General features: G+C 61.8%; 2 protein-coding genes across 2 annotated transcripts in view; one reads left to right on the top strand and one right to left on the bottom strand.

Annotated features, from left to right (window-relative positions):
• Positions 1–8,955, top strand: part of SREBF2 (sterol regulatory element binding transcription factor 2) — a 61,449-nt gene extending 52,494 nt beyond the window's left edge. The window contains exons 15-19 of the mRNA XM_077914320.1: positions 216–348; positions 2,883–3,051; positions 5,199–5,384; positions 6,615–6,726; positions 7,197–8,955. Of these exons, the coding sequence (XP_077770446.1) occupies positions 216–348; positions 2,883–3,051; positions 5,199–5,384; positions 6,615–6,726; positions 7,197–7,417 (821 nt within the window). The 3' untranslated portion in view covers positions 7,418–8,955. The remainder of the gene's footprint in view (positions 1–215; positions 349–2,882; positions 3,052–5,198; positions 5,385–6,614; positions 6,727–7,196) is intronic.
• A 2,202-nt stretch (positions 8,956–11,157) lies between these two features.
• On the bottom strand, positions 11,158–16,223 carry SHISA8 (shisa family member 8). Its single transcript, XM_077915839.1, has 4 exons — positions 15,646–16,223; positions 12,990–13,120; positions 12,072–12,215; positions 11,158–11,806 (listed from the first exon to the last, which is right to left on the bottom strand). The coding sequence occupies exons 1-4, from the start codon at positions 16,221–16,223 to the stop codon at positions 11,403–11,405; spliced, it is 1,257 nt and encodes a 418-aa protein (XP_077771965.1). The 3' UTR covers positions 11,158–11,402.
• Between the last annotated feature and the right edge of the window lie 6,590 nt (positions 16,224–22,813).

Here is a 22,813-nt window from a genome sequence, read left to right as displayed (position 1 = left end):
AGTGAGCATCTTTAAGGCTCTCCATACAGATTGCCAAACACTTTCCAAAAGATGGTACTGACTCGTGTCCCACCAGAATTGCATGAGAGGGCAACCCAAAGGTCCCCAGCCCATTACCAGATGGTAGTGATGGCTCGTGCACACGGCGCAGGCAGCCAGGCTGAGTGCCGGAGGTCTATGGTGCTAGAGTAATGTTTGGTACTATTCCCTCCTAGGTCCAGATGTCATCTGTCGGTGGTGGACATCCGCCATCACTGTGGCCATCAGCTGGCTCCAGGGAGACGACGCAGCTGTACGCACTCATTTTACCGAAGTAGAGCGTGTCCCCAAAGCCCTGGAAGTAACAGAGTACGTAAGCCTTCTTGACGACTTACTTGCTTCTTTCCAGGGGATTCCCTAAAGCCAGGGGTGCCAGGCCCACTGTTCTGTGTTAGCAGGAACAGGCAAGTCTGAGTGGTCGTTGGAGTGAAAGGTCAGGCAGCCCAGGGACTACATGATAGATGGAAGGAGAGAGCCAGCGGAAGAGGGCGGCATGGAGACACCAAGCTTGGCAAGCACCCCGTCCGTGCCTGTGCTGTCCTTGCAGCTATCTACTGATTCCGGGGCCACCTCCCCCATTGTCCGTGGAGCCACAAGCTAGAGGGAGGGCAGTGTGGCTCCTGGCATCCTTGGAAGCTCATGGAAGGTGGCTCCCAGCCAGCACGGGCTGTGAGGGGCCCCGAGGATCCCTCTCTTGTGGCCAGCACTGGACCCATTTTCCTTCTACCCACCTTAGCCATCACTCAAAGGGCCTTGGGCCTGTAGCACAAGGCATGACTGGAGAGCTTTTGACCTTCCTCCTGGGAGACTCACGCCTGCCTCTTGGATGCCTTTGGCACTGCCTGCTGACACTGGCTGTTTCTGACTGAGTGTCCCTAACATCTTCTGCAACCCCAGAGAAATAGTAAAATGCTCCAGCAGGTCCTGTCCTCTGAGCCAAGGCTGGAACATTTCCTGTCAAGCAGACTATTAACCAGGAGAGCAGGAAAGAGCTGAGAAAAGAATGTCTAGGCAGATTCTCTAAGGTAGGGCAGCCCTGGTGGCACAGCGGTTTAGCGCCACCTGCAGCCCGGGGTGTGATCCTGGAGACCTGTTACTGAGTCCCACGTCGGGCTCCCTGCATGGAGCCTGCTTCTCTCTCTGCCTGTGTCTCTATGAATAAATAAATAAAATCTTAAAAAAAAAAAAAAAAAAAGATTCTCTAAGATAGGTCTGACACCCCCATTTCACTTAAGTAACCTGTTGTCGGCACCCCGATCCGTCAGCACCTACCTTGCACCCTACCCTGTGTGTGTTGTCTCCCAGCCAGTGTGTCTGAGGACATGGCAGGAAATTGTCCAAAATCCCCTCATGTGAGCAGCAGAGCCCTGGCATCAAGCTAAGACCCTCAGCAGACATGCCTCACCCAGAATTCAGTCACCCTGGGGTCCTTAGGGATAATGATGCTGTGGGACCCCACCCCCACCCTCCCCAGCCTCTCCCCAGTCTGCTCTATGAAAAGACACTAGTTTCTCTAGAGAGTTGAACACCCAGCTTCTGAGGGGATGGCCCCTCAGCAGGTGCAAATCATGGAGTCAATACTTTATGCCCCCAGAGGTGGCAGCAAGTGGGACTCTGGCCACTTTATAGATTGTTTGACGGTTAGATGGCTCCTTAGTGACAGTCCTGGTGGTTGAGCCCAAGTCTCTGATCCTTTCCTCTTGGCCACATGCCCTGTTTCCGGGCCTCCTGGACCTCTTCCATGATTCCATCATTTATTTGGTGGATGCTTAACTGAGGGCCCCCTCAGTGCCAGCTGGGTTCTAGGCTCTGAGAGGCAGCAGGGAACACGAGCAAATTACAGCCAGGAGCGGGTAGATAGTGGCCAGACCTGCACAGGCTCTTCTCCTGTGGGCACCTGGTGCGATTGCCTTTGCCAGGCCAGCCGTGACTTCCGTGAGGCAGCCGGCGCCTCTCTTCCCCGGGAGGTGTCTGGGCCAGAGGGAGGGAGGCCCATCAACCACAAGTTGGTGTCAGGGGAACCGGAGGTGGGTACGAAGGGCCTGACTCAGTGGGCACCCAGAGGAGGCTAATAGGGGGCAGGACAGGAGAAGGCAGCCCAGGGGCACAGCAGGAGGACTAAGTCTCAGGGGACAGGCTGGTGAGAACGGGCACGCCCCTGCGTCCACGCCAACAGAGGCACAGGAATGTGAAAGGGAAGGAGGTGAGCTCCTCATGCCCACATCCTGTAGCAGGCAGAGGTGGGGGTGGGAGTGGGGAACAGGGCCACGGCTGGGCTGAGAAGGGCCTGCCCTCCTTCTGCTCTCCTTGTTTCCTCCCCTCCAGCCACGCTGGCCCCCGGATATTCTCCGGTGTGTCAGAGACTCGGGGCTTTTGCACCTGTTGCTCCTCTGCCCGGAATCCTCCCTAGAAAGCCACACAGCTCACTCCTCTGTTTGTTAAGGTCTCCGCTAAAATCACTTTTCCAGAGAGGACATCCTTGACCACCATCCTTTATAAGATGCCTCTTCCTTCCTCTGCCTGACCTTCCTTCCTGGCGCTTACACCACCTGGCGTCCCATCTTCAGTGTCCAGTGCATTTATTACCTGACTCCTGTGCTAGAGTGTGTGCCCGCAGGCAGGGACTTGGGTTGTTCACCGCTGCATCGCCAGGCCTGGGCTCTGCCAGCATTCCTTGGATGAAGGAGGTGCCCGCCCTCATCCAGGGCTGGTATTTCGGATCTGGGGTCATCATGGCAGCATTGGAGTGGACAGGCCCACGTGTCACCAGCTCAGGCTCCTCCTCGTGCTACCCCGGTGATGCTCACTGACCTCTTGCCTCTTGCCTCCCTCTCACTGGCCAGGAGCCCCCTGGTGAAGGCCGTCTTCCACACCTGCAGAGCCATGCACACCTCACTCTTGGGGAAGGCGGATGGGCAGCAGAGTTCCTTCTGCCACTGTGAGAGGGCCAGCGGCCACCTGTGGAGCAGCCTCAACGTTAGCGGGGCCACCTGCGACCTCACCCTCAACCACGTGAGTGGGGCTTGTCTGGTGCCTCGGGGAGGTGCTTAGCTGTGGTGGGTAAGAGCACTCGGACCCAGTGTGTGGGGCTACGTAGGAGACAAACCAGCCAGCTGTCCCTTTCCCCCAAACATAGCCTCTTGGCTCAGTCGGGGTCCCTTTGAGTCCTTCAGGCAAGCATGTTTTCACCTGCACTTTTGCTGAGTTTGCTGGGTCCCAGATCTTGCTGGCCAGGGCTCTGCGTTTACTCCAGGCCACTTGCACAACTCCCCCAGGCTGCTGAGGGCCAGCCTGCGAATGGGCGCCTACCTGCCACACACGCAGCCTGAGCTGACTGACCACCCCGGACACTCCGTGGCCAGACGGGCACCTCCTAGCGGGCAGCTGTGGTGCATTGTAGTTGCATTGCATGTTCTGGCGGTACCCGTGCAATGTTTCCACAGTGCATCATGGAGGCCTGCCTGGCCCTCGAGAGACTTCTCCCTATGCCTTGTTAGAGGGCACTGCTGTCAGTGTTGGACCCCGAGGCATGGCCATCCTGGGAGAGGGGAGGGAAGGAATGCACACAACTAAAAGCAAAACGTCACCTGCTCCCTCAGGAGGGGCATGGTTTTACTCCATAGAGGGAGGGGCGAGCTATGGTCAGACTCTGAGACTCACCGAGGTTTGGTCCCGAGTGGCCAGCCTGGCATTTATGGCTAGAGGTGGTCAGTGGTCTCAGATACTGGGGTGAACCCAGGAAGCGGGCCCGCCCTGCAGGACAGGCAACGTGCAGAGAGGGCCCAAGAGCACAGGCCCGTGGAAGAGCCACATCTCACATTGCACCTGTCCTCTGCTGGTCTCCTGTAGAGTTTGTCTTCGTGAGGGAACCGGGTAGTCTCAGCTGAGTTTGGGGAACATGAGAGAGGCCGTAGCACCCTCGGGTGGTGGTTCTTTATGGGAGAATGGGCCGGGAAGAAAGAGACCCCCTGGATCGTGGCATCTCTCAAAGGACAGAATCCAACCCAGGCTGCCACCCCTGCCCAGAGGTGCTCCCCCAACACTCACCTCTTAGAAATGTCAGGTTTTGTTTGAAGAGGAAAGCCTTACCTGTGTCCCCTTGAGGCTGTCATCAGCCAGAAAACAGTGTGGCAAAGGGTCAGGGGCACTGAGCGGACATGAAGCAGGGTCCAGGGTGGGTCCAGTGCCCTGGTGAAGGGGCAAGAAGAGGAAGGTCCTTAAAAAAAAAAAAAAAAAAAGAAGAAGAGGAAGGTCCTGGGGGAGTCCACATGTGACCCCTCTCCAAAAGGACTGGGCTGTCTCCTCACCCTGGTGCTGGTGGGAGCCAGGCAGGCAGGCAGCCCAGCCTCGTGGGTGTCGTGCAGACAAGAGGATCTCTCTACCGTGCCCCACACCTGTGGCATCCGTGCCCAATAGCAGCTGGCATTTACAGTACTTCCCAAGGCTGGGCATGGTACCCACAACAGTGCTCTCATGTAACACAACAGCCTGTGGTGCCATGTTGTGGATGAGGAGACTGAGAGCTTCAGTCGTGTGCTGGTCAGTGGCAAAACCACAATTGGTTTAGGTCAGTGGGTCCAAACCCAAGCATTCCATGGCTCCGTGGTTCCGCCTTCTTGGGCTCCTATTTCCCCAGCTGCAGGGACCACCTGGGCTGAGCCTTGCTGCCTTCTGTTGGAGTGAGCCGCTCCTCCTTCCCCTCCTCCATCCCCTGGCTATGCTGCCATTTCAGGCCCTTTGATCCTACTTGTTGTACTGGCAGGGCCGTGGCACCTTTTGTGTATCTCAGCCTCCAGGCCAGCCATGGGATGCTCCTGCGAGGTGGGAGGAACCCCAGCCTTCCTGTCAGATCCTGTCAGATTTATTTCCTGGCCCTGCCCCGTGTGTATCCCACACACAAGCTACTGCCCCTCTCTGGGCCTCACTTCCTCATCCACAGAATGGGAAGAACAGATCTCCCACCCGGGGCCACGAGAAGGACTAGGTGCCGTGACTCGAGTTCGCCCATCAGCTGTTCTCTTGCTCCCTGCAGAGTGTCTTCCAGGCTGCTACTCCTCGGGGACACTCCACTTCCTCCCGGAGCTGCTGAGTGGCGGGCTGGGCGGGGCCTGTCCCAGCAACGGGCCGGTCACCCTTCTCCCTTGTGGCTCATCACACAGGTGGTCCAGCTCCTGACCTGTGACCTGCTACTGTCACTGAGGACAGCACTTTGGCAAAAGCAGGCAGGCGCCAGCCAGGCTCTGGGCGAGACGTACCACGCATCAGGTGCTGAACTGGCTGGCTTCCAGCGGGACCTGGGCAGCCTACGCAGGCTGGCTCACGGCTTCCGCCCAGCATACCGCAAGGTGAGGCGCACCGGCCGCCGGGGGAAGGCAGGCAGAGGCCCTGGAACCCGGGGGGCCCAGTGTGGGGCCGCAGCCTTGGCCCTCCGAGGTCAAACACTGGCATGGGTGGGAAGGGCACGGACGAGGCTCTACTCTGGTTTTTCTAACTGGTATCAGAGTGAGAAAATCACCCTACAACTTCATCTAATTCTTTTCTGAGCCACTGGGGGCTTTGGTTCTGCCTCCTGGCTGCACGCAGCACCCCCTTGGTGGTGGCCACAGGATCTGAGAAGTCTCCGAGGGTAGCTGTATAATTGGGCTTATTGGACCCAAATACTTTTTTTGTGTGTTTTATTTTTATTGCTAATTAGAGTAATGTACTCAACATATTCTTGCCTGAATTATTTTCTAAAAATTCAAGTGAAAACGCCAAAAGCATCAGTGAGATAGGAAGGGCCTGAGAAAGCAAGGCTGCTCATCAGGCCCACTCAGGGTTGCACTGGCCACTGTGTGGGGTGAGCCAGGGCAGACAGTGGGCAGACATCCATAGTCAGCACTGACCCAACCCTCGCTGGGGAGAAGAGGAAGTGCGCCCCAAGTTTCAGGGGCCTCTGATCTGCTCAGAGGCCATCAAAGGCCTCCTCCTCGTGAAGCACCATTGCCGTCCTACCTCCCCCACTGCTGATCTCTTTAGCGGCTCCCCCCTCCACCCCCCCTCCATGGCCTTCCTGGGTAGCACCCCAGACCCTCCCCACAGATGGAGACATGAAGGTAGGGAGGAGCCTTGAGATGTTAGAGAATTACAGATCTAGGCCTTGCCTCCCGTTCCCCAATGACTTGTGTTCACAGAAGAGCGGCACTTTCACCTGGAAACCTTCTTCAGGCCTCGCTTTCTGAAGGAAACTCCCTGGTGCCAGCCCAGCTCTCCCTCTCCTCCAGCCGACCCCCCCCACCCCCTCCAGGACTTGAGGCTGCACCCAGGCCTCTGGTCCTCCGACCCCGGGGGGCATGTCAGTGCTCTTTGTCTCCAGGAGAGGGGAGCAGTCCTTTGCTTCTTTTTTGACTCAGTCTCCCTGCTGCTCCTCCAGGGGTCTGGCTTGGATCGGAGGGCAGAGTGAGGACAGTGGTTACTTCCCAGGGGAGAGCCGGGCAGGGGGTGTGGAGGGAAGGGCCATGGGGGGTGGCAGACAAGATGCCGAGAGAGAGGCACCTACGGGGGAACAAACAGGCGGCCCCCTCTGCACCCCCCAGGTGTTCCTGCATGAAGCCACTGTGCGCCTGATGGCAGGAGCCAGCCCCACCCGCACCCACCAGCTACTGGAGCATAGTCTGCGCCGGCGGACTGCTCAGAGCACCAAGCACGGTAAGTGTGCCTGCGCCCCAGCTCTAGGCCTGGTGGGGGAGGGAGGAAGGGGAGGGAGGAAGTGGGGCCCCAGCCCAGCACTTACCTTGGCAGAGCCCCAGGGAACGTCCTCACCTGCAGAGTCTCAGAGGTGGTGTGAGAATGGAAGCAGCTGAGGCCTGGTTCCGTGGGCTGCTGGGAAGGATCCCGAACCTGTGGGGCCGGGGTTTGGTCGGGTTGTGGCTCCAGCCTCAAGAGTGGGGACAGGAGGGCTGGAGACACTGTCCCGGTGCGGGACCCTGGAGCCACACCATGTGGGGTGCTAGCCACGCACACATCCTGTCTTCCGGGAGCCAGGGGAGCACCAGAGCCTACCGTCCTGAGTGGGCCGAGGTTAAATAAGCGAGCCCACAGCAAGCCCTTGCAGCAGCGCCTGCATCACGGAGGGCTCTGGGTGAGTGGTTCCTGTCCGTCTCTGCTCACTCCCACAGGAGAGGTGGACGCCTGGCCCGGACAGCGAGAGCGGGCCACCGCCATCCTGCTGGCCTGCCGCCACCTTCCCCTGTCCTTCCTGTCCTCCCCCGGCCAGCGGGCGGTGCTGCTGGCTGAGGCGGCCCGCACCCTGGAGAAGGCGGGTGACCGACGCTCCTGCAACGACTGCCAGCAGATGATTGTCAAGTTGGGGGGCGGCACGGCCATCGCCGCCTCCTGACCCCCGGGCGCTGTCCCCTCAGCGCCCCGCCTCCCTCTCCCTCCTCCTTCTGAGTCTCTCCCTCCTCCCTGTCCAGCGGTCTCTCTCTCCCTGCTCGCTCTGGGAGGGGTGGGCTGAGCCTTGTCTTCGGAGCTGTCACCTGCCGAGGCCCTTGGACCACCGGAGCCTGGCAGGCCCCTGGGCAGAGCCCCAAAGCTGCTGTGGGAAGGTGCCTGTGGTCCAGGGCCCCGTGGGTCTGGGAGAAGAGAGCCAGGGTGGGGGCAGGAGCTGAGTTCCCTGACGGGAGAGCAGGCGGGCTCCCAAGCTGCTTGGCCCCCTGCCCCCAGCCCGCCACCCTCCCCAGCTTCTCTCTCTCTGAACACCTCTCTCCTGCTTCCTTGTTTTTTATCAGGCTTTCCCTGTGGGGGACGGAGGCCCCTGGGCACCAGAGTGCTTCACCCACGGCTCGGTGCCCCCTCGCCCCTTCCCCCTTTTTATACAGATGTTTTTATATCCATGTGCTTGGGTTTGCCGTGATGCAGGGCTGAGCTGCTGTGGCATCTTTATTTCTCTCCTTGGGTCTGTGTCCCCTCCCCTGTGCCTGACAAAGCCAGTTCATTGTTTTCTCCTCATTACACAGGACAGCGGGGGAAGGAGGGGAGCCCAGCCCTGGGGAGGCAAGTGAGCGGCGGGAGGGGGCAGGCCTGGGCTTGGATGAAATAATGTTGGCATTATTTTTTAATTTTTTTAAAAAATAAATGGTATCGTATTTAATTGTCCTGTTCCTTCCCACTGCCCGCCCCCTGGGATGGCAGCCCAAGCTCAGGGTAGGCCCCGGGGGGCTGGGAGAGACGGAGCCACCCATCAGGACTGAGGACCAGAGGCCCTCCCACCCCAATTCCTACCTCCACGGCCGATTTTTATCCCTAATTCATGACCTGAAAATAAGCGGGGGTGGCCGGGACCAACCCCCAGTCCCTCCCCAGGGACAGGGCCCTCCGCGAGGTGAACGCTAGTGATGAGGCTCTCTACCTTCCTAGGGGTCCTGGGAGGAAGAGTGCATCCCCTTTTTTGGATCCCTGGCTTGGTGCCTCCCCCGAGGCTGTTTCTACCAGGACCCAAGGACTGCCTGAGACACCAGAGCCTGCTGGGAGGCGGAGAGGGGCCGCCTGTGCGCCTCCCACCTCAGGCTGGGTGGGGTAGAGAGAGGGCAGGGCCTCGCCTCCCGCCCCCCCCCCCCCCCCCCGCCCCGCATGGACTGGGGGTTGCACATGGCAGGGGCTGCCCTGACGCCAAGTGTGGGCTGAGGTGGCTCAGCTTGGACTGAACCCGTCTTTCCCTGCTGCCCATCCCCACACACACTAATTTGTGGCCTGTGCCCGCCGGGTGAGCCAGCCCTTGTGTCATGTGTATATACCGTGCCTTTTCTCATTAGTGTTTAGGGGCGGGAGGGGGTGGTTTTTCACTGACGGGGATACACCTATGGCTTCCTTGATATGGAATCATTCACTGTGTCCTGGATGTAGGTGATTCAATAAACACAGATTGGTACCACCCAGCATGAGGCGTGTGAGGGTCTGTAGCGTGACTGCTGTCATGACCAGCCAGGTGGCTGCGTGGCTGGGCTTCTGGTGGGTCCGGGACGGAGGATGCCCTCCCTCTGCTGAGAGGCCCCTGGAAGGCTTCACGCGGCCCTTTCCCAACAGTGCTGGGCTGGGACGGGGTCTGGGATAAAAGTGCAGCCGGAGGAGCTGCTGGGGTCAGAGGTCACTGTCCAGGACACAGCCGGCTGCTCATGGCTGCGGTGGTTTCGGACTCTGGGTGCTAAGCCCAGGCGTGTTTTCCGCCTCCAGGATAAATCCCTCCCCTCCTGGGTGGGCTGCCCCCTAGTGTCCCCTCCCGGGCCTGCAAGTCACATCCTAGCTGGGTCACCCAGAGAAAGCCATCACCTCAGCCTCTTGCCATGTGTGCACAACAGGGATGACAGTCTCTGCCTTTGAGTCCCCACATGCCTGTTGGCCAGGGTCAGTGGTACGACACACAAAGTACCGGTTTACAGCTCCGTACCTTGTGAGTGACGAGGGGTAAGACCACGAGGAGCAGCGGGCTGGAAGAGGAGACAAGTGACTGGGGATGGGCCAGGGTCAAGGAGGGCAAAGTCTGCGACCGGACCTGGCTGAGAAATGAGCCGCCCCCGTCACAGGAGGGCGGTCCCAGCAGCTCCACTGCCCCAAGGGCCAGAGCAGCCAGGAGGCCCAGCTACAGCAGGTCCAGCCCAGGCCCTACCCATAGCCTCAGCTTCGTGCCCCTTGGGATGGAGACCTAGGGTCCTTGGGACTGAAAATGAGCAGGGGTTGCACCCACCTCCCAGCAAAGCCCAGTCCGGGCCTTTGTCACCAGGGTGGGTAGCTGTGGGTGGCCCATGTGCCCAGGAATCTGATCCTTTTAGGAGTCTGCAGGCTCGGTGACTCAGCGCCCACCCTCCTCCCCCGGCTCTCTACACAGCTGCAGGATAGGCCCCGGGGGGCACCTCACCCCCAGTTGAGGGTGCGAGGACTGTCTCCCCTACAAGCCCTAGGAGCCCTCGCTGCAGGTGGGACTGTGGACTCTTGGCTCTTTCCTGTCCTGAGGTTTCTGAGCCTTGGATTCCTCAAAAGCCAGAAGAGATAGTGAGGCGGGCCCTCCTCCAGGTGAAGAGCTGGGGGTGGGGGGGCCTCAGGGCAGCCCTGCGGGCAGGAGGAGGGTCTGAGACTGCATGTGCCTCAGGAGCACCACCACCACCCCACCCCCCGGCACATGCCTTCATACTACCTTTCCTGTCCCCAGAGTCCCCAGACCGCCCTGCCTGCCATGCATCGATTCAGTCACAGAAGACAGAAGAGTCCTAAGTTAATCACCTGGGTGACCTTGGTAAGTTACTTAGGTCTCTAAACCTCAATTTCCTCACCTGTAAAGGCACACACCCACCGGGCTTTTGTAAGAATTAAATGAAAGCAGCAACAGATGGTGGCTGCGGTTAGTAAAACAGTATATACCATGCCCAGGGCACACGGGAGGGAAACTGAGGGCCAACTGGGCGGCTTCGTTGATGCCACACAGTGAAGGGCATAACCCAGACCTCAACCTCCCCAACTGTCCCTGGCATAAAGAAACTCAATACACCCAGGCTGCTGGCAATGCCCTGAGACACAGCTAGGTACCCGGAGCCGGCCTGGCGGGGAGGGGGAGCGCTGGCAGTGCCGAGCATGTGCGAGCACCCCCAGTGGGGCACTGCCAAGGCTCCGTGTCCAGCATCCCCATTCTCTTTGCTCCCAGAGCAGCTACTGGGAGGAGGCTCCCCCATCCTGAGCACCAGCTGTCCACTTGGCCCACCGCCCACACCCATTAGGGGGGCGGCCCTGGACCAAGCTGGCCAAGTGGCCTGCAAGCCAGGTGCCGGCTCAGGGCCAGATTATGTCAATGAGGATGAGCCGGGCTCAACCAACTCAAGATGTAGAGTGACTGGCTGGAGGGGGCTCATCTCCGGTAAGGGGCACGGACCCTCCCAGGGGGCCTCCCAACTGCCCCCTCTCCCATGGCTCCCACTGGTGTGGGACATTAAGCTTGGCAATCGACCCTGACTACCCTCTCCAGCCACTTCTCCCCGGCTCCCAGGACACCTGCCTGGCAGCTCTCAGGAGCAGTCCTTTGCTCTTGCACATGCTGTGCCCTCTGCCCGTACTGCCGTCTGTCCAGTCAATGACCAACGCCTCCACCATCAGTGCCTCTCAGGGCCCAGCCAGGGCTCCTTTATTCTCAGGGATGGGAGCCCCACAAAAGGCTTTATTTACATGAGGAACCCGGGCGAGGGCCGGAGATCGGAACCCCTGGCCTTCCCCAGTGGGCCCCTTAGCTCTTTAGGCTCCCAGACCCCAGTACACTGGGGCAGGCATAGGGCAGGCTGGCCTTCCACGGCCCGCGCCCCCCCAGGTAGGCGAGGGCCCCCAGAAGCACCGGCGCCCCGTCTTCACACGGTGACCTCGGCTTTGCTGTTAGTGCTCAGGTGCCGGGGCCCGCGGCCGGTGCTGCCATAAAGGGCAGGGGGCTGCGGGCTGAAGGCTTCAGGCAGCTTCTCCACGCTGAACTGGCGCCGGGGCGCGTGGCCGGGCCTCTGGGGCCCCGGGGAGGCCTGGGAGGTCTGAGCCGCCGGGTGGCCACGGGGGGTGGGCCGGGGCTGGCGGCCGACGACCCAGGCCTTGTAGTGGCCCGACGGGGCAAGGCCGGCGGGGGGCGCGTAGCCCGGCGGGGCCCAGGGGCAGGCGTCGAGCAGCGCAGGCAAGTCCTCGCGGGGCCGCGGGGCCCGCGCCGGGAGGGTCAGCGGGGCAGCTTCGGCCGTGGGGAAACGCTGGTAGAAGTCCTGTGGGGTGGCTTCTGCGGGGACAGTGAGGGCGCGGGGAGCGAGGTCAGGCCCGGGGGCGGGGGGCGGGGGCAGGGCCTGGGCTCTGACAGCCAGGCTGGGACCGGTGTGCCACTGGCTGCATAGGCACGACACAGAAGTTGGCCGGAGCGCTGGCCCACAAGGGTGGGAGCTGTGGAACTGGAATCGGGACCCCGAGCCCTGTAACCTAGGAGCTTGGATATTCTGGGTGCGGCGCTCCCCACTCCCCTCGGGGCACGGGGCTCTCTGGCCACTCACCTGCGACCTTGAGCGCTGCGGCCTTGAGGGTGGCGTACTTGGCATAGGGCTGCAGCGTCATGCTGACCCCGCCCTGCAGCCTGGGGCCACGCTGGGGGCCGGGGGTCGCTGACCCCAGGGGCATGTTGTTGGGGCGCTTCCTGTCTGGAGCAGGGGAAGGGGAAATGAGACCCGGCCTGCAGACCCGCGGACACTCTCCACCTGCACCACCACCTCTTCACTGTCCTCTCCCCACCGGCACTTCAAGGAGAGCCTGTGGGAGGGCTGCTTGGAGGAGAGGGAGCCCAAACCACCTTCTTGACAGACTCTCCAGGGCCTGGGGCAGAGCCTGCCTGGCTCAGAATAACCTGAATAATAGCAGCCAGCCCTGAGTGGCTGCTAGCCTAAGGGATGGCTCCCAGCCTGTCCAGCTTGGGCCAGGCACGGAGTACCAGGACCTGCTTCTCAGGAGACAGTTAAGGTTTGAGAATTCCAACCCGCAGAGGGGAGAGGAGGGGAAGTTGCTGTGAAGCCTGCCTCACCAGCAAGAGGCCAAGAGGGAGACTCCAGCCTGGAGTTTAAAAAGACCCCATGGAATCCACAGGCTGGTGCCAGGCAGCCCCCAGGGCACTGCTGAGCCAAGGCCTAGAACCACAGCCTGAGCCAAGGATCCCTGAACCTGGAACCTTCCTTCCTCACCGCATCCCTGTGCCTGGAAGTTGCAGGACACCTTGGAGGGTCCCTCTTTACCACAGGGAGCTGACCAGCTTGCCCCACCCACACTCACACACCTGCAGAGGCAGGCAGCTCCTTAAAATTTCGAAACAGCCAAGAGCCTCTTGCCCCTCAGCGCCCCACTTCCCCTGGTCTCGGGCCCACAGCAAGACAAGGGAGGCCCGTGCTGTAGATCGACATAGGCCGCTGTGCCCGCTTACACACCTGTGTGGTTGGGGGAGCCCCGGGGGGGGCCATCACTCATCTGCACCTGGACACAGCTACCCAGAGGTGGGCCCAGAGGTGGAGGCAGTGGCTCCTGGGAGTCCGGCTGCTTTAGAAGTTCTGTGAGTGTCCTGTGGGGAAAGAGTGATGAGAGGCAGTCCTCCCAACCTCCTGCTTCCCCACTGGCCCGCCCTCGGCCTAGCTAATGCCGGCCACCACCGCTCCGTCACTCTTTCAACCTCCCTGGGCCTCCTCTCTGCCCTGCAGTTGATCTTACACATCAGGTTTCCACATCTCCTTTCCCCAACATGGCCACTTCCAGAGCAGGTCAGGAAATGCTATGGGTCCCCTGTCACCTGGGCTACCTTGTTTTTCAAAGACTCTTCAGAATCCCTAAGACCTTCTGAGTTGAGCCTCCTCTCCCAGTGAGAGCTCTGCAAGCGTCTCAGGCTCCTTGCTTCTGCTGTTTTCTGTGCCGACGACCTTCCTCCATCTCCTTCCACAAAACTCCTACTCATTCACACCCCACCAGAGTCCCTCCTCTTCCAGGAAGCCTTCTTTACCTGCCTACCTAACTCCCTTCCTGCAGCAGAGGCTTCCGCTGGCACAAAGCTGCCACATGGTCGCAGAGGGGAGGACAGACAGACGAGAAAGGAGGGAGGAGCCAGGAGATCCCACCTTGGCAGCCCAGCACCAAAGACTACGTGACCTTGGGCAGCCGCCTCCTGGGTAGCCTCCTGGGTACCGGGACACCCAGCCCCACCCAGGTGTGACAGTGTCTGACTGAGCCTTCCCTGCCGACAGCCAGTCCCAGCCTTTCCGCCCAGCTGCCTTTGGTGCCCAGAATCTCTGATTTTCTTCTGGGGCAGTTTGATCCTCCCTCCTTCAGGGGGCTGGGGCCTCAGTGGCTGAAGCAGGAGGAAGCACGGGGACCCTCTGGGGTAGGTGCAGTTTGGCTGCAATGTGGCAGGGTCGGGAAGTCGTGTGTCCCCCCCACACACACACACACACACCTGCCCGAGCTGCACCTCTGGTCCCCAGCCCTCCGCTGCCCGCCCCTGTGTTCTCAGCTCTGCGCTCCTCTGCCAGCGATCCCAAACACCTGAGTAATTTTCATGCCTCTGGGCCTCTGCACAAACTTCTCAAGGGACAGATCCAGCTCCCCTCCAAGCCCTGTGAGCTTGGGGAGCTGACCATCATCTCAACAGAGTGAGAACAGGGGTTCAGCACACACCCACACATGAGCCTAAGTGGGGCTTCAGATCTCCCCAGAGGAGAAAAAAAAGAGGGCATGTGGGAGCTGAAGCCCAGACAGAGGAAGGGACTGGCCTAGGCCACACAGCACATCATGGGTGGGCCAGCTCTTCCAGAAGCATCACCAGACCTGCTTCCCCGTCCCTTGCAGATGAAGAGGGCCCTAGGTGAATGTATCAGCTAGGCTGCCCCGGCCGCCCCCTCTACACCATACGGCTCTCAGCTCCTGCTGCCCTCACTCTAGTCAAGGACATGTCCTGTCTTCTCTTTGCCGGACATGAAGGACTCAAGCTCAGGACCTGCCCCCACAGCACCCAGGGCTCAGGACCAGAGCCTCCACATCGCCAAGGCAGCAGCACAGTGGCTGAGGTCAGGGGTCCAATCCCAGTTCCACCTTGTGGCTGCCGGGACACAGTAAGTTAAGTGGTCTGGGAGACGGGGGTGCTGCGCGGAGCCAAGGAAACCCTCATCCTGTGCCCCTGAAGACTAGGAGGCGGAAGCATCCATACCTGGCCTACGCAGGCCCACCCAGGCATGGGGGCTTCTCTCTATCATTGTCACCTCTAAAAACCAGCCTGTCCCACACCCCAGGGAGCACAGACCTGGGTAAGTGAGGAAGGCACAGGCCCCAAAGCATGTGGGCATGAGTGTGGGGGTGTGGGTGAGAGTTCCAGGGTGAGGACACAGGATCCCAGAGTCGTCATTCTAGCTAAGACCCCACTTAACACAAAGCTCAGGCTCAGCTAGCACCTGGCCTCGGCAACAATGAATCTGTGTCCCCCACATTTCCAGTGCCTTCCTACACAGGGAGAGACCCTGTCCCTTGCCTGGAATGGGGGGGTGTATTGAATGGGGCGTGTGGGGGAGGCCTTATCCCCAGGGAAAGAAGGTCAGGCCTGAGTCACAGCTATGGGGATGGGGTGGAAGGGAAGTGGGGAAAGAAGCAGGAGGGGAGCTACAGAAAAAGCCCCTTCCCTCCTCTACCCTACTCTGGGGCCCAAGACGCCCAACACTACATCAGCGCACGCCCCCACCCCCCGCTAGTGGGCTCCGACCTTTCCTGGGTGCGGCCTCTGTGCCCTCCCGCCCACTCCGGAGGAGGAGGGAGCCGCGGGGGAGGGCGGCTCAGCACCCAGCTCCCTCCGAAGGTCAAGGGGAGACGGTATCAGCTGTCTCCCTCCACGAAGTGGGGGTGGGGGGAGTAACGGGCCTGGAGACAGAGATGGGAAGGAAAAACCAGGAGGGGGCTGCGGACAGGACCAGAGTTCGCGGGCGGGGCGGGGCGGGGCGGGGGAGGATGAAGGATGGCGAGGGGGGCGCCCACGGGCCGGGGAGGGCTGTCCAGGCGGCGGGGTGGGGGGGATCCCGGCCCGGCCCGGCCCGGCCCGGCCGGCGCGCTCACCTGGTCACCGTGCGCCGCGCGCGCGGGCTGTGCGCCCTCTCCAGGCCCAGGCGCGCCCCGATGCCGGCCAGCACGAGCAGCGCAGCGACGCCGCACACCGCGTAGACGGCCGTGTGGCTGCGCTCGCGGCCCGGGTCCCGGGGCGCGGTGGCGTCGCGGGCGCGCGCGGGTGGCCGGCCCGTCTGCACCCAGGCCGGCGTGTCGTAGTTGGAGCAGCGGCTCTGGTCGAGGCGCCGCGGCCCGTCGTGGCAGCAGAAGCGGTAGCCGCACGTGCCGCAGCAGAAGCTGTAGGCGCCCGAGCTGCAGTTGAAGGGCGGGTCCCACTGGCCCATCACGTCGTAGTAGCCGCGGCAGCGGTCGCCCCCGGCCGGGGCCGCCGTGGCGGGCGCCGCGGGCTCCTGCGCCTCGGGGGCCCCCGCGCGGCCCGACGGCGGCCGCGCCAGCAGCAGCGCCAGCCCGAGCGCGAGCCGGAGCCCCGGCGGGCCGCCCCCGCCCCCGCCCCCGCCCCCGCCCCCGCCCCCGCCCCCGCCCCCGCCGCCGCCGCCGCCGCGCAGCCCCGGCGCCCCGGCCCGCTCCATCGGGCCCGCGCCTTCGGCTACAGCGCCCCGCGCATGGCTGCGCGCCGCGGCTCCCCGCCGCCCGGCCTCCGCGCCGGCCCCGCCAGCCCCCACCGACCGCGCCGGCCCCGCGCACGCCTCCTCGGCCGTCGCCCTCCTCCCGGGCCGCAGGGCGGGCGGTGGGGAGCCCGGCCCGAGGCTCGCGGGGCCGCACCTCCGGGGGGCGCGTCCTCCGCCGGCGCTGCCTCGGACCCCAGCCGGCCGTCCTCACCCCGGGACGCCCCGGGCCGGGCGGCCAGTCCTCGCCCGCGCGCCCCCCGGCCTCTCCCCGGCCGGCGGGTGTGCGTGGCCCGGGCCTAGCGGGGGCGGCGGGCCGCCCGACACCGCTGCCTTCCCGCGCCCGCTCGGCGCTGCCCGCGCTCTGGCTGCGGCTGGGGCTCGGCGCGGCTCGGGCGGGCGGGCGGGGGAGGGAGCGGGGGGAGGAGGGCGGGCGGGCGGGAGGCAGGGCCGGGGGAGGAGCGCGGCCGCCGCCAGGGGAGGGAGGGGGCGCCCCGCCGGGGACCCTCTCCGAAGGCCTCCCCAAGCCACCCCTCAAACGGGGAGCCCCAGGGCCTTCGGGCCCCGGCTCTCAGGGCTGTGACTTCGGACACAGGCGGGCGCGAGTGCGCCTCTGCCTTACAGGTGCGGGGACTCCGGGCACCGCGAGGCCCCGGAGGGTCGCTGCCGCCCCCCGCCCTGCCCCCTCCCGTCCTCTCCGTCAGTTCTGGCCGACACAGAAGCGGGACAGGTGGCAGGCCCTTCGGCCTCTCTGCGCCTCGATTTTCCCGCCTCTCAAATGGGAAGGAGACCCGCGCGCGGAGCCGCTGCCGGAGGCCAAGCGCCGGCCGTCTCCGCGCCGCCCCGAGCGCTGCGTTAGCCCCGAGGCGCGCGCCCGGGTCCCAGAAGCCCGTGGACCCCGGCCTGGGGCCCTGAGGTGTCCCCACTTCTGCGGCGATGGGCATGGCCTGGGCCGCGTCCTCCCGGGGGGTCCTCGCTACCCCAGGCGTAGGGGGAGGAGATCCGGCTGGACCCGGACTGGGGCGAGGGGGCGGGGCCGGGCCAGGGGGCGGGGCCATCCGCCGACCCTCGCCCCGCCCCCCAGGGCGCTCGGGTCCCCTCTCGGCCCCGGGAGGAGGGGCGGAAGGTGGAACGGTCCGAGCACCCAGTGCGGAGCTGTTCTCTGGGGTTTTCGAAGCTAGATTTAACTGGAAGATGTGGCCGAACCGGGCACCTTGCTTCCCTCTGCCTGTTTCTCTTCTTAACATCAAAAACTCTTGAGGGGGAGGGGCGGGCAGATTCATAATCCCTTTCAGGAGGCAGAGGCCAGTATGATGCCCCCCACCGTCCGGATGGGAGCTCCAGGGGAGCCAGGGGAGTGTCCACTTCTCCCCAGTGCTCCCACACGGCGTCCTATCTGCTGAATGAACAAATGAAGTGACTTTAGTCTCTAGTTTTTGTAAAATAAAGAATTTGGGCTCCTTCCTGCTCCCCTTTGCGTCGGGTCTTCCCTCGGAGACTGGGATCAGCTTATTAAAATGGAGGAAGTGGAGGGAGCAAGAGGGAGGATTTACATGTAAAGGAGGATCAAGTCCCTGTGTTGCCGAGATGAGGGGCTGACGGGCACCTTTCAGGTCTCAGTGCTGAGAGGCCCTCCCCCTCAGGGTCATTCCTCCGGAGGTAGCCTCCCCCTCCTCCTCCACCGGCAACTCTTCGGATCCAGTCCCAAGACCCTACCCCATTAGAAGCCTTTACTGCAATTTTAGAGACAAAGAAAATAGATGAGCAAAGCAATGAGATGAAATTGCCTTAATCCCATCACCAGGGACAACAGGCTAAAATATGCCCCACTTTACATACTGTTTCTTAGTGCCTGGTTTACTTTTTGCCATCAGACTTTCCATTTATTATTCGGTTTAGAATTTAGTCGCTTTATTTTCTGGAGCACTCATTCCTGCTTCCTCGGGGTGGGGTGGGGTAGTCCCGGAAAGGACTCCATGGCACCAACTGTCTGATTTGTATCAGCGCCCCCACCGTGCCCTGCTAAACTGCCCTCCTGGTTACTGGGACCCTGAGGGTGACTGCTTCTTCCGCCTTCCTCCCCTATTGCTGCGCACTAGGTTTAAGCAGGCTTGTTTCTGCCCCGCATCCTCCCAGGACTGTGGCCCCTTCTCAGGTAGGGTGACCCTACCGGGCCCTGAGCTCCCAATGTTCTTCCCTGAGTTATGTCCCTTCCCTGGACCCTTCTCTCACCCCACTGTCCTGGCGTCATTGGGTGCTCCACTGAGCTTCCACCCCCTGTCGCTGCCATCGGGCCCATATATATTTGCCCAGTGCAGGAGCTGGGGGCTGGATTCCAGCCCCCCACCCCCAGGACTGATGTCCAGCCTCCAGCTCCTCCACACACCAATGGCTTCCTCTCTATCTCAGTCTGGTTCGGTGGTCAGCCAGCAACCACAGATGCCCACATCTGGCAGGCCTATCCCAGGCACTTACCGCCCTCTCAATATTAACACACAGCCTGGGGCTGGGGAGGGGGGTTCAAATGCAGAGACAGGCCTCTGCTGGCTGACTCAGCCCTGGGATTTGGCTATTCATTCAGCTGGCACTGCCCTTCAGGTGTCTGGTCATTTGCTGGGCAAGGTGATCTAGAAATGGAGCAGTGCAGCTGAGGAGTGACCCCTTTGCCCAACTGCCCTCCTCGGACCCTGGGGTCTCTCTCCACAGCAAGGCACCAGAGCACCTGCCTCTTGTCTCCTCTGCCTGCCACCCCCCCACACACCCTGTGTCACCAAAAATCGCCCATTGATCCAAGCTTAAAATAACCCCTGGCATCTGCAGCAAGCCCCACGGGGAGGGCAGAGGAGCCGCATTTATGTGCCTGAAGGGCACCCGCCCCGCCCCCAGCTCTGAGCGCTGGCAGCTTGAGTGCGAGGCTGTCTAAGTGTGCTCACGACTGTGAGCTCGAGTGCATGTCTGGGGCTTGCATGATCATGAGAGTCTTCCTTCCACCATGGACATGTGTGCGCACATCACATGTGTGTCGGTGTGGATGCGCCTGTGCACACATGTTCTCCCCTCACAGCTGAGCCCTCGCCTGGTGCCCAGCTCTGGCTGTGCAAGGCTCCGGGTCCTGAGAGGTCATGGACATTCAGGAAAGCTCGAGGCAGGCCTCAATGTTCCCATTTTAGACTGTGGGCCAGTGACCAGTCTGCCCAGCCCTGGGCCAGGGAACTTGGGATTTCCTAGAGACAAACCCAGGCCCCAGTGAGCAGAAATGACTTGCTGTAACTGGCACACACCCAGGAAGGACCAAGGTCTGGCTTGGAACCTGTGCGGAGTCCCAAACCTCCTTCCGGCCAGTTTAGTATAAAGAGAGAGAGCAGCTGGAGGATCCCAGCCCAGGGCCCAGGGAAGTGTTCCTAGGCTCCGATAGACGATAGAAGAGGCCTGATAGACGAGGCCTAATGCGTCCCGCCTCCTCCCTGAGCTCCCAGGCCTTGCGCAGGCTCTCCGCTCCTGGAACGCCCTTCCAGCCCCTCACACTGACGGCACCTACTTATCCTTCCCTTTGGAGCCAGACTAAGGTGGGTTGGAATTCCTGCTCTAATAGGACCCACAACCTTTCTTGGCCTCTTTTCTCATTTGCAAGATGAGCTGCTTGCACCTTTTTGACCGGGCTGCTGAGATGGTGATTGCCACCATGGGTACCATCCGCACGCCTCCAAGGTCACATTCCCAGGCCCATTTTGCTTCCATTTCTTCCATGATGGAGGGTTACCCAAAAAGCAGAGATTCTAGAGAGCTCTGGACTCCCTGCTAGCACAGATAGCACAGATGCCTATGCCTGTACCGGGAGGGAGGGGGTCGGGAGGGGAGGGCCCATGGCTCCTTTGTCTTCCTGAGAGCAGCTTGTGACTCAGGCTCCAGCTGCCTGTGGGAGGGAGGGGGCGCCCAGGCTGAGGTCGAGGGGGAGCAGGATGGGGGGAAAGAGGTGCAGGGGAGCTGGGGCTCAGCCTCCAGTCCGAGGTCCTTGCTCACCCTCTCCCCTGCGAGCCCTTCCCCGGCCTCAAGGAGTCGCCCAGCCAACATCACCCCTGGAAATCGCTGGTTACCCCCCAGAGTCTCTCCCTTCTGGACCCTGCAGAGGCCCCAGTGAACATGCAAATCTGGAGCTGGCCACTGAGTCCCAACGACAGGAATAGATTCAGAGAGGACAGGGCTCAGCAGAGGCCACACAGCGCGGTCCACCCACCGGAACAAGTCCTCCCTGTCCCGCAGCCTGCCCGCCCCTGGACACAATTCTGAGATCGGCTCCGAGCCCGCAGCCAGGAGAGGGGCCGGCAGTGTTGCACCCCTCGACACAGACACTTCGATCCAAAGCCGGGGCCATGCCCTGCATCCAGGGTTTGGAGAGGGTCCTGGTGATCTTGGCCCCGCCGCTCGCCAGGTGCAGCCCTTTCTCCTCGCCCCTCGGCCTTGAACCCGCGCTTCTGCTCGCCGCGGCCCCGCCCCTCTCCCCTCCCCCGAGGCTAGGGGCCCTCCGGCGCCCCCGTCCCTGGCCCCGCCCCCCGCCCCGCCCCCTCCGTCCCGCAGCCCCTGTCCCCGGCGCTCGGCGGCCGCAGGTCTAGGTGCCACCAGCTGGGCTGACCGCAGAAGCTGCGGAGATAAGACTTTCGCCTGCCCCGGAGTCATCTTCTGGGTCCCAGATTCTCTGCAGCCCAGGGGAGGGAGGAGAGGTTCAGAGGCCCTCTGGCCCCGGGACCCCTGCAGCGTTGCCTGCGCTCTACAGACCCCGGGGACAGGGGCACCCGCGTCTTCCCGGCTCCTCCCCAACCCTCCCTCTGCGGGACCCTGGGCAGTCGTTCCTCCCCCACCCCCACCTCCACCCTCGGGGTCACCCCAGGCATCTGGGGGGCAGGCACAAATTGGAGAGAGGTCAGATTTCTTTTTTTCTTTTTTTTTTTAAGATTTTATTTATTTATTCATGATAGAGAGAGGCAGAGACACAGGCAGAGGGAGAAGCAGACGCGGGACTCGATTGGGGACTCCAGGATCACACCCTGGGCCAAAGGCAGGCGCCAAACCACTGAGCCACCCAGGGAACCCGAGAGGTCAGATTTTAGCTCTGAGTGAGGAGGAATGTGGCCTGAGCCACCCAGAAGAGAGCAAATGGACTGAATTCCCACCCTGCGACCAGAGGGTAGTCAGAGGGGCTGGAGAAGCACCCGAGGTTCCCTGAGGACAGTGCCCCCATGTGCCAAGGGGCAGGCATGAGCACAGGCCAAGTTCTGATGCAGCCTCACCTGGCACTCCCAGGCCAAGGTATCTGACTCTCCAGCTCCCCACCTGAGCTCTGCTTCTTGACCCTTCTGCAGCCTCTTCTCTGCACCTTTACACACAGTGCCCTGGACCAGGAATTCTCTGCTCCATTCCAGTAGGGAAACTGGGCAAGACTCAGGGCATATACTTCCTACTATCCAAAGCACTCCCTAGATGCTGGATCAGTCAACCTGCTTGGAGCATCCCCTGGCCCTGGCAGGGATCATCACCCTGTCCTGTCATCGTGTCCTGCTCCATCTCTCCCACCGGACTAGACCTAATGGCAGGGCCTGAGACTGACCTCCAAGCATTGCCCAGAATGGCCCTGGCACAGAGCAGGTGTGTTCGACTCTGGTGTGATCAATGGGGCAGCACATGGATGAGTGGTAGGAATGGGAAGTGCTGAGTCCAGAGCCTCAGACCAGCTCTGGGAAACTCACTTTCGAGAGGAATTTCTCATGGTTGGTGACTCCAGGCAGGAAGTGTCTGCATCCCAGGGAAAGGAGGTGGGGGCCCTCCAGGGTGAAGACCCTACTTGCCACATGACCTCTTTAGTCTCAGAAAGCTCGTTGGCCCTTGGGCTCCATTTTGAAGATGAGGAGACAGGCTCACGGAGAGATGCCATCAGCTCCTGAAGGGAAGGGCTGAGACAGCCAGAGGTGAGAGGTCAGGTCTTTCCTCCCTGGCCTCCCCAGCTGGGCCTCCCCACCCCCACCCTGAGCCTGGAGCCAAGGGCTGCTGGGCAGGAAGTGAAAGGTGCCTGCAGGAAGCCCCAGGAGGAACTGAGACTTGAGCCAGCTCCGCCTCCACCTGCCCGGGCCCTGGGGACCTCAGGGAAACCAGACCCTCCTTCAGGAAAAAAACGGGCCAGAAACACAGATGTGGGTGAGGGGGAGCTGCTTCTCTTAGCTCCCACCCCAACAGGCAGCTCTTCCAAAGTCTATCTTGGGTCCTTTTTACAGCAAAAGGAGACCGGTTGGGCAGAGAAATCTTTGAGTAGTGATGAAAACAAGGAGTAAAGCCTGGAGTCAATCCCTGGAGTCGCTTGCTCCCAAGGAGGGCACCAGGGCCACTGGCCTTCTGCACAGGCACTCGGGGCAGGGGCACGAGCCTCTGTTTGGCTCAGCTCCACCGCGGCATATCATAGTTTGGGCCAGATTCTTTCACCTTCTAGGCCTCTGTGTTCCTATCTGCAAAATGGGACATCTAATCCCTGTTCATGGACTTGAACTAGTCTAGATTTTCAGGACATC

Source organism: Canis aureus, chromosome 11 (assembly GCF_053574225.1).
Source record: "Canis aureus isolate CA01 chromosome 11, VMU_Caureus_v.1.0, whole genome shotgun sequence".
Lineage (NCBI taxonomy): Eukaryota > Metazoa > Chordata > Mammalia > Carnivora > Canidae > Canis > Canis aureus.
The sequence above is the reverse complement of the archived record's forward strand: the minus strand, read 5'-3'. Positions and strand labels throughout refer to the sequence as shown.

Coding starts and splice junctions, on each gene's coding strand:
- SHISA8 (XM_077915839.1), bottom strand. CDS start 16,223: ATGGAGCGGGCCGGGGCGCCGGGGCTGCGCGGCGGCGGCGGCGGCGGG. Junction 13,121..15,645: donor GCGCGGCGCACGGTGACCAG/GTGAGCGCGCCG, acceptor CTTTCCCCACAG/GACACTCACAGAACTTCTAA. Junction 12,216..12,989: donor GGGCTCCCCCAACCACACAG/GTGTGTAAGCGG, acceptor CCCCTGCTCCAG/ACAGGAAGCGCCCCAACAAC.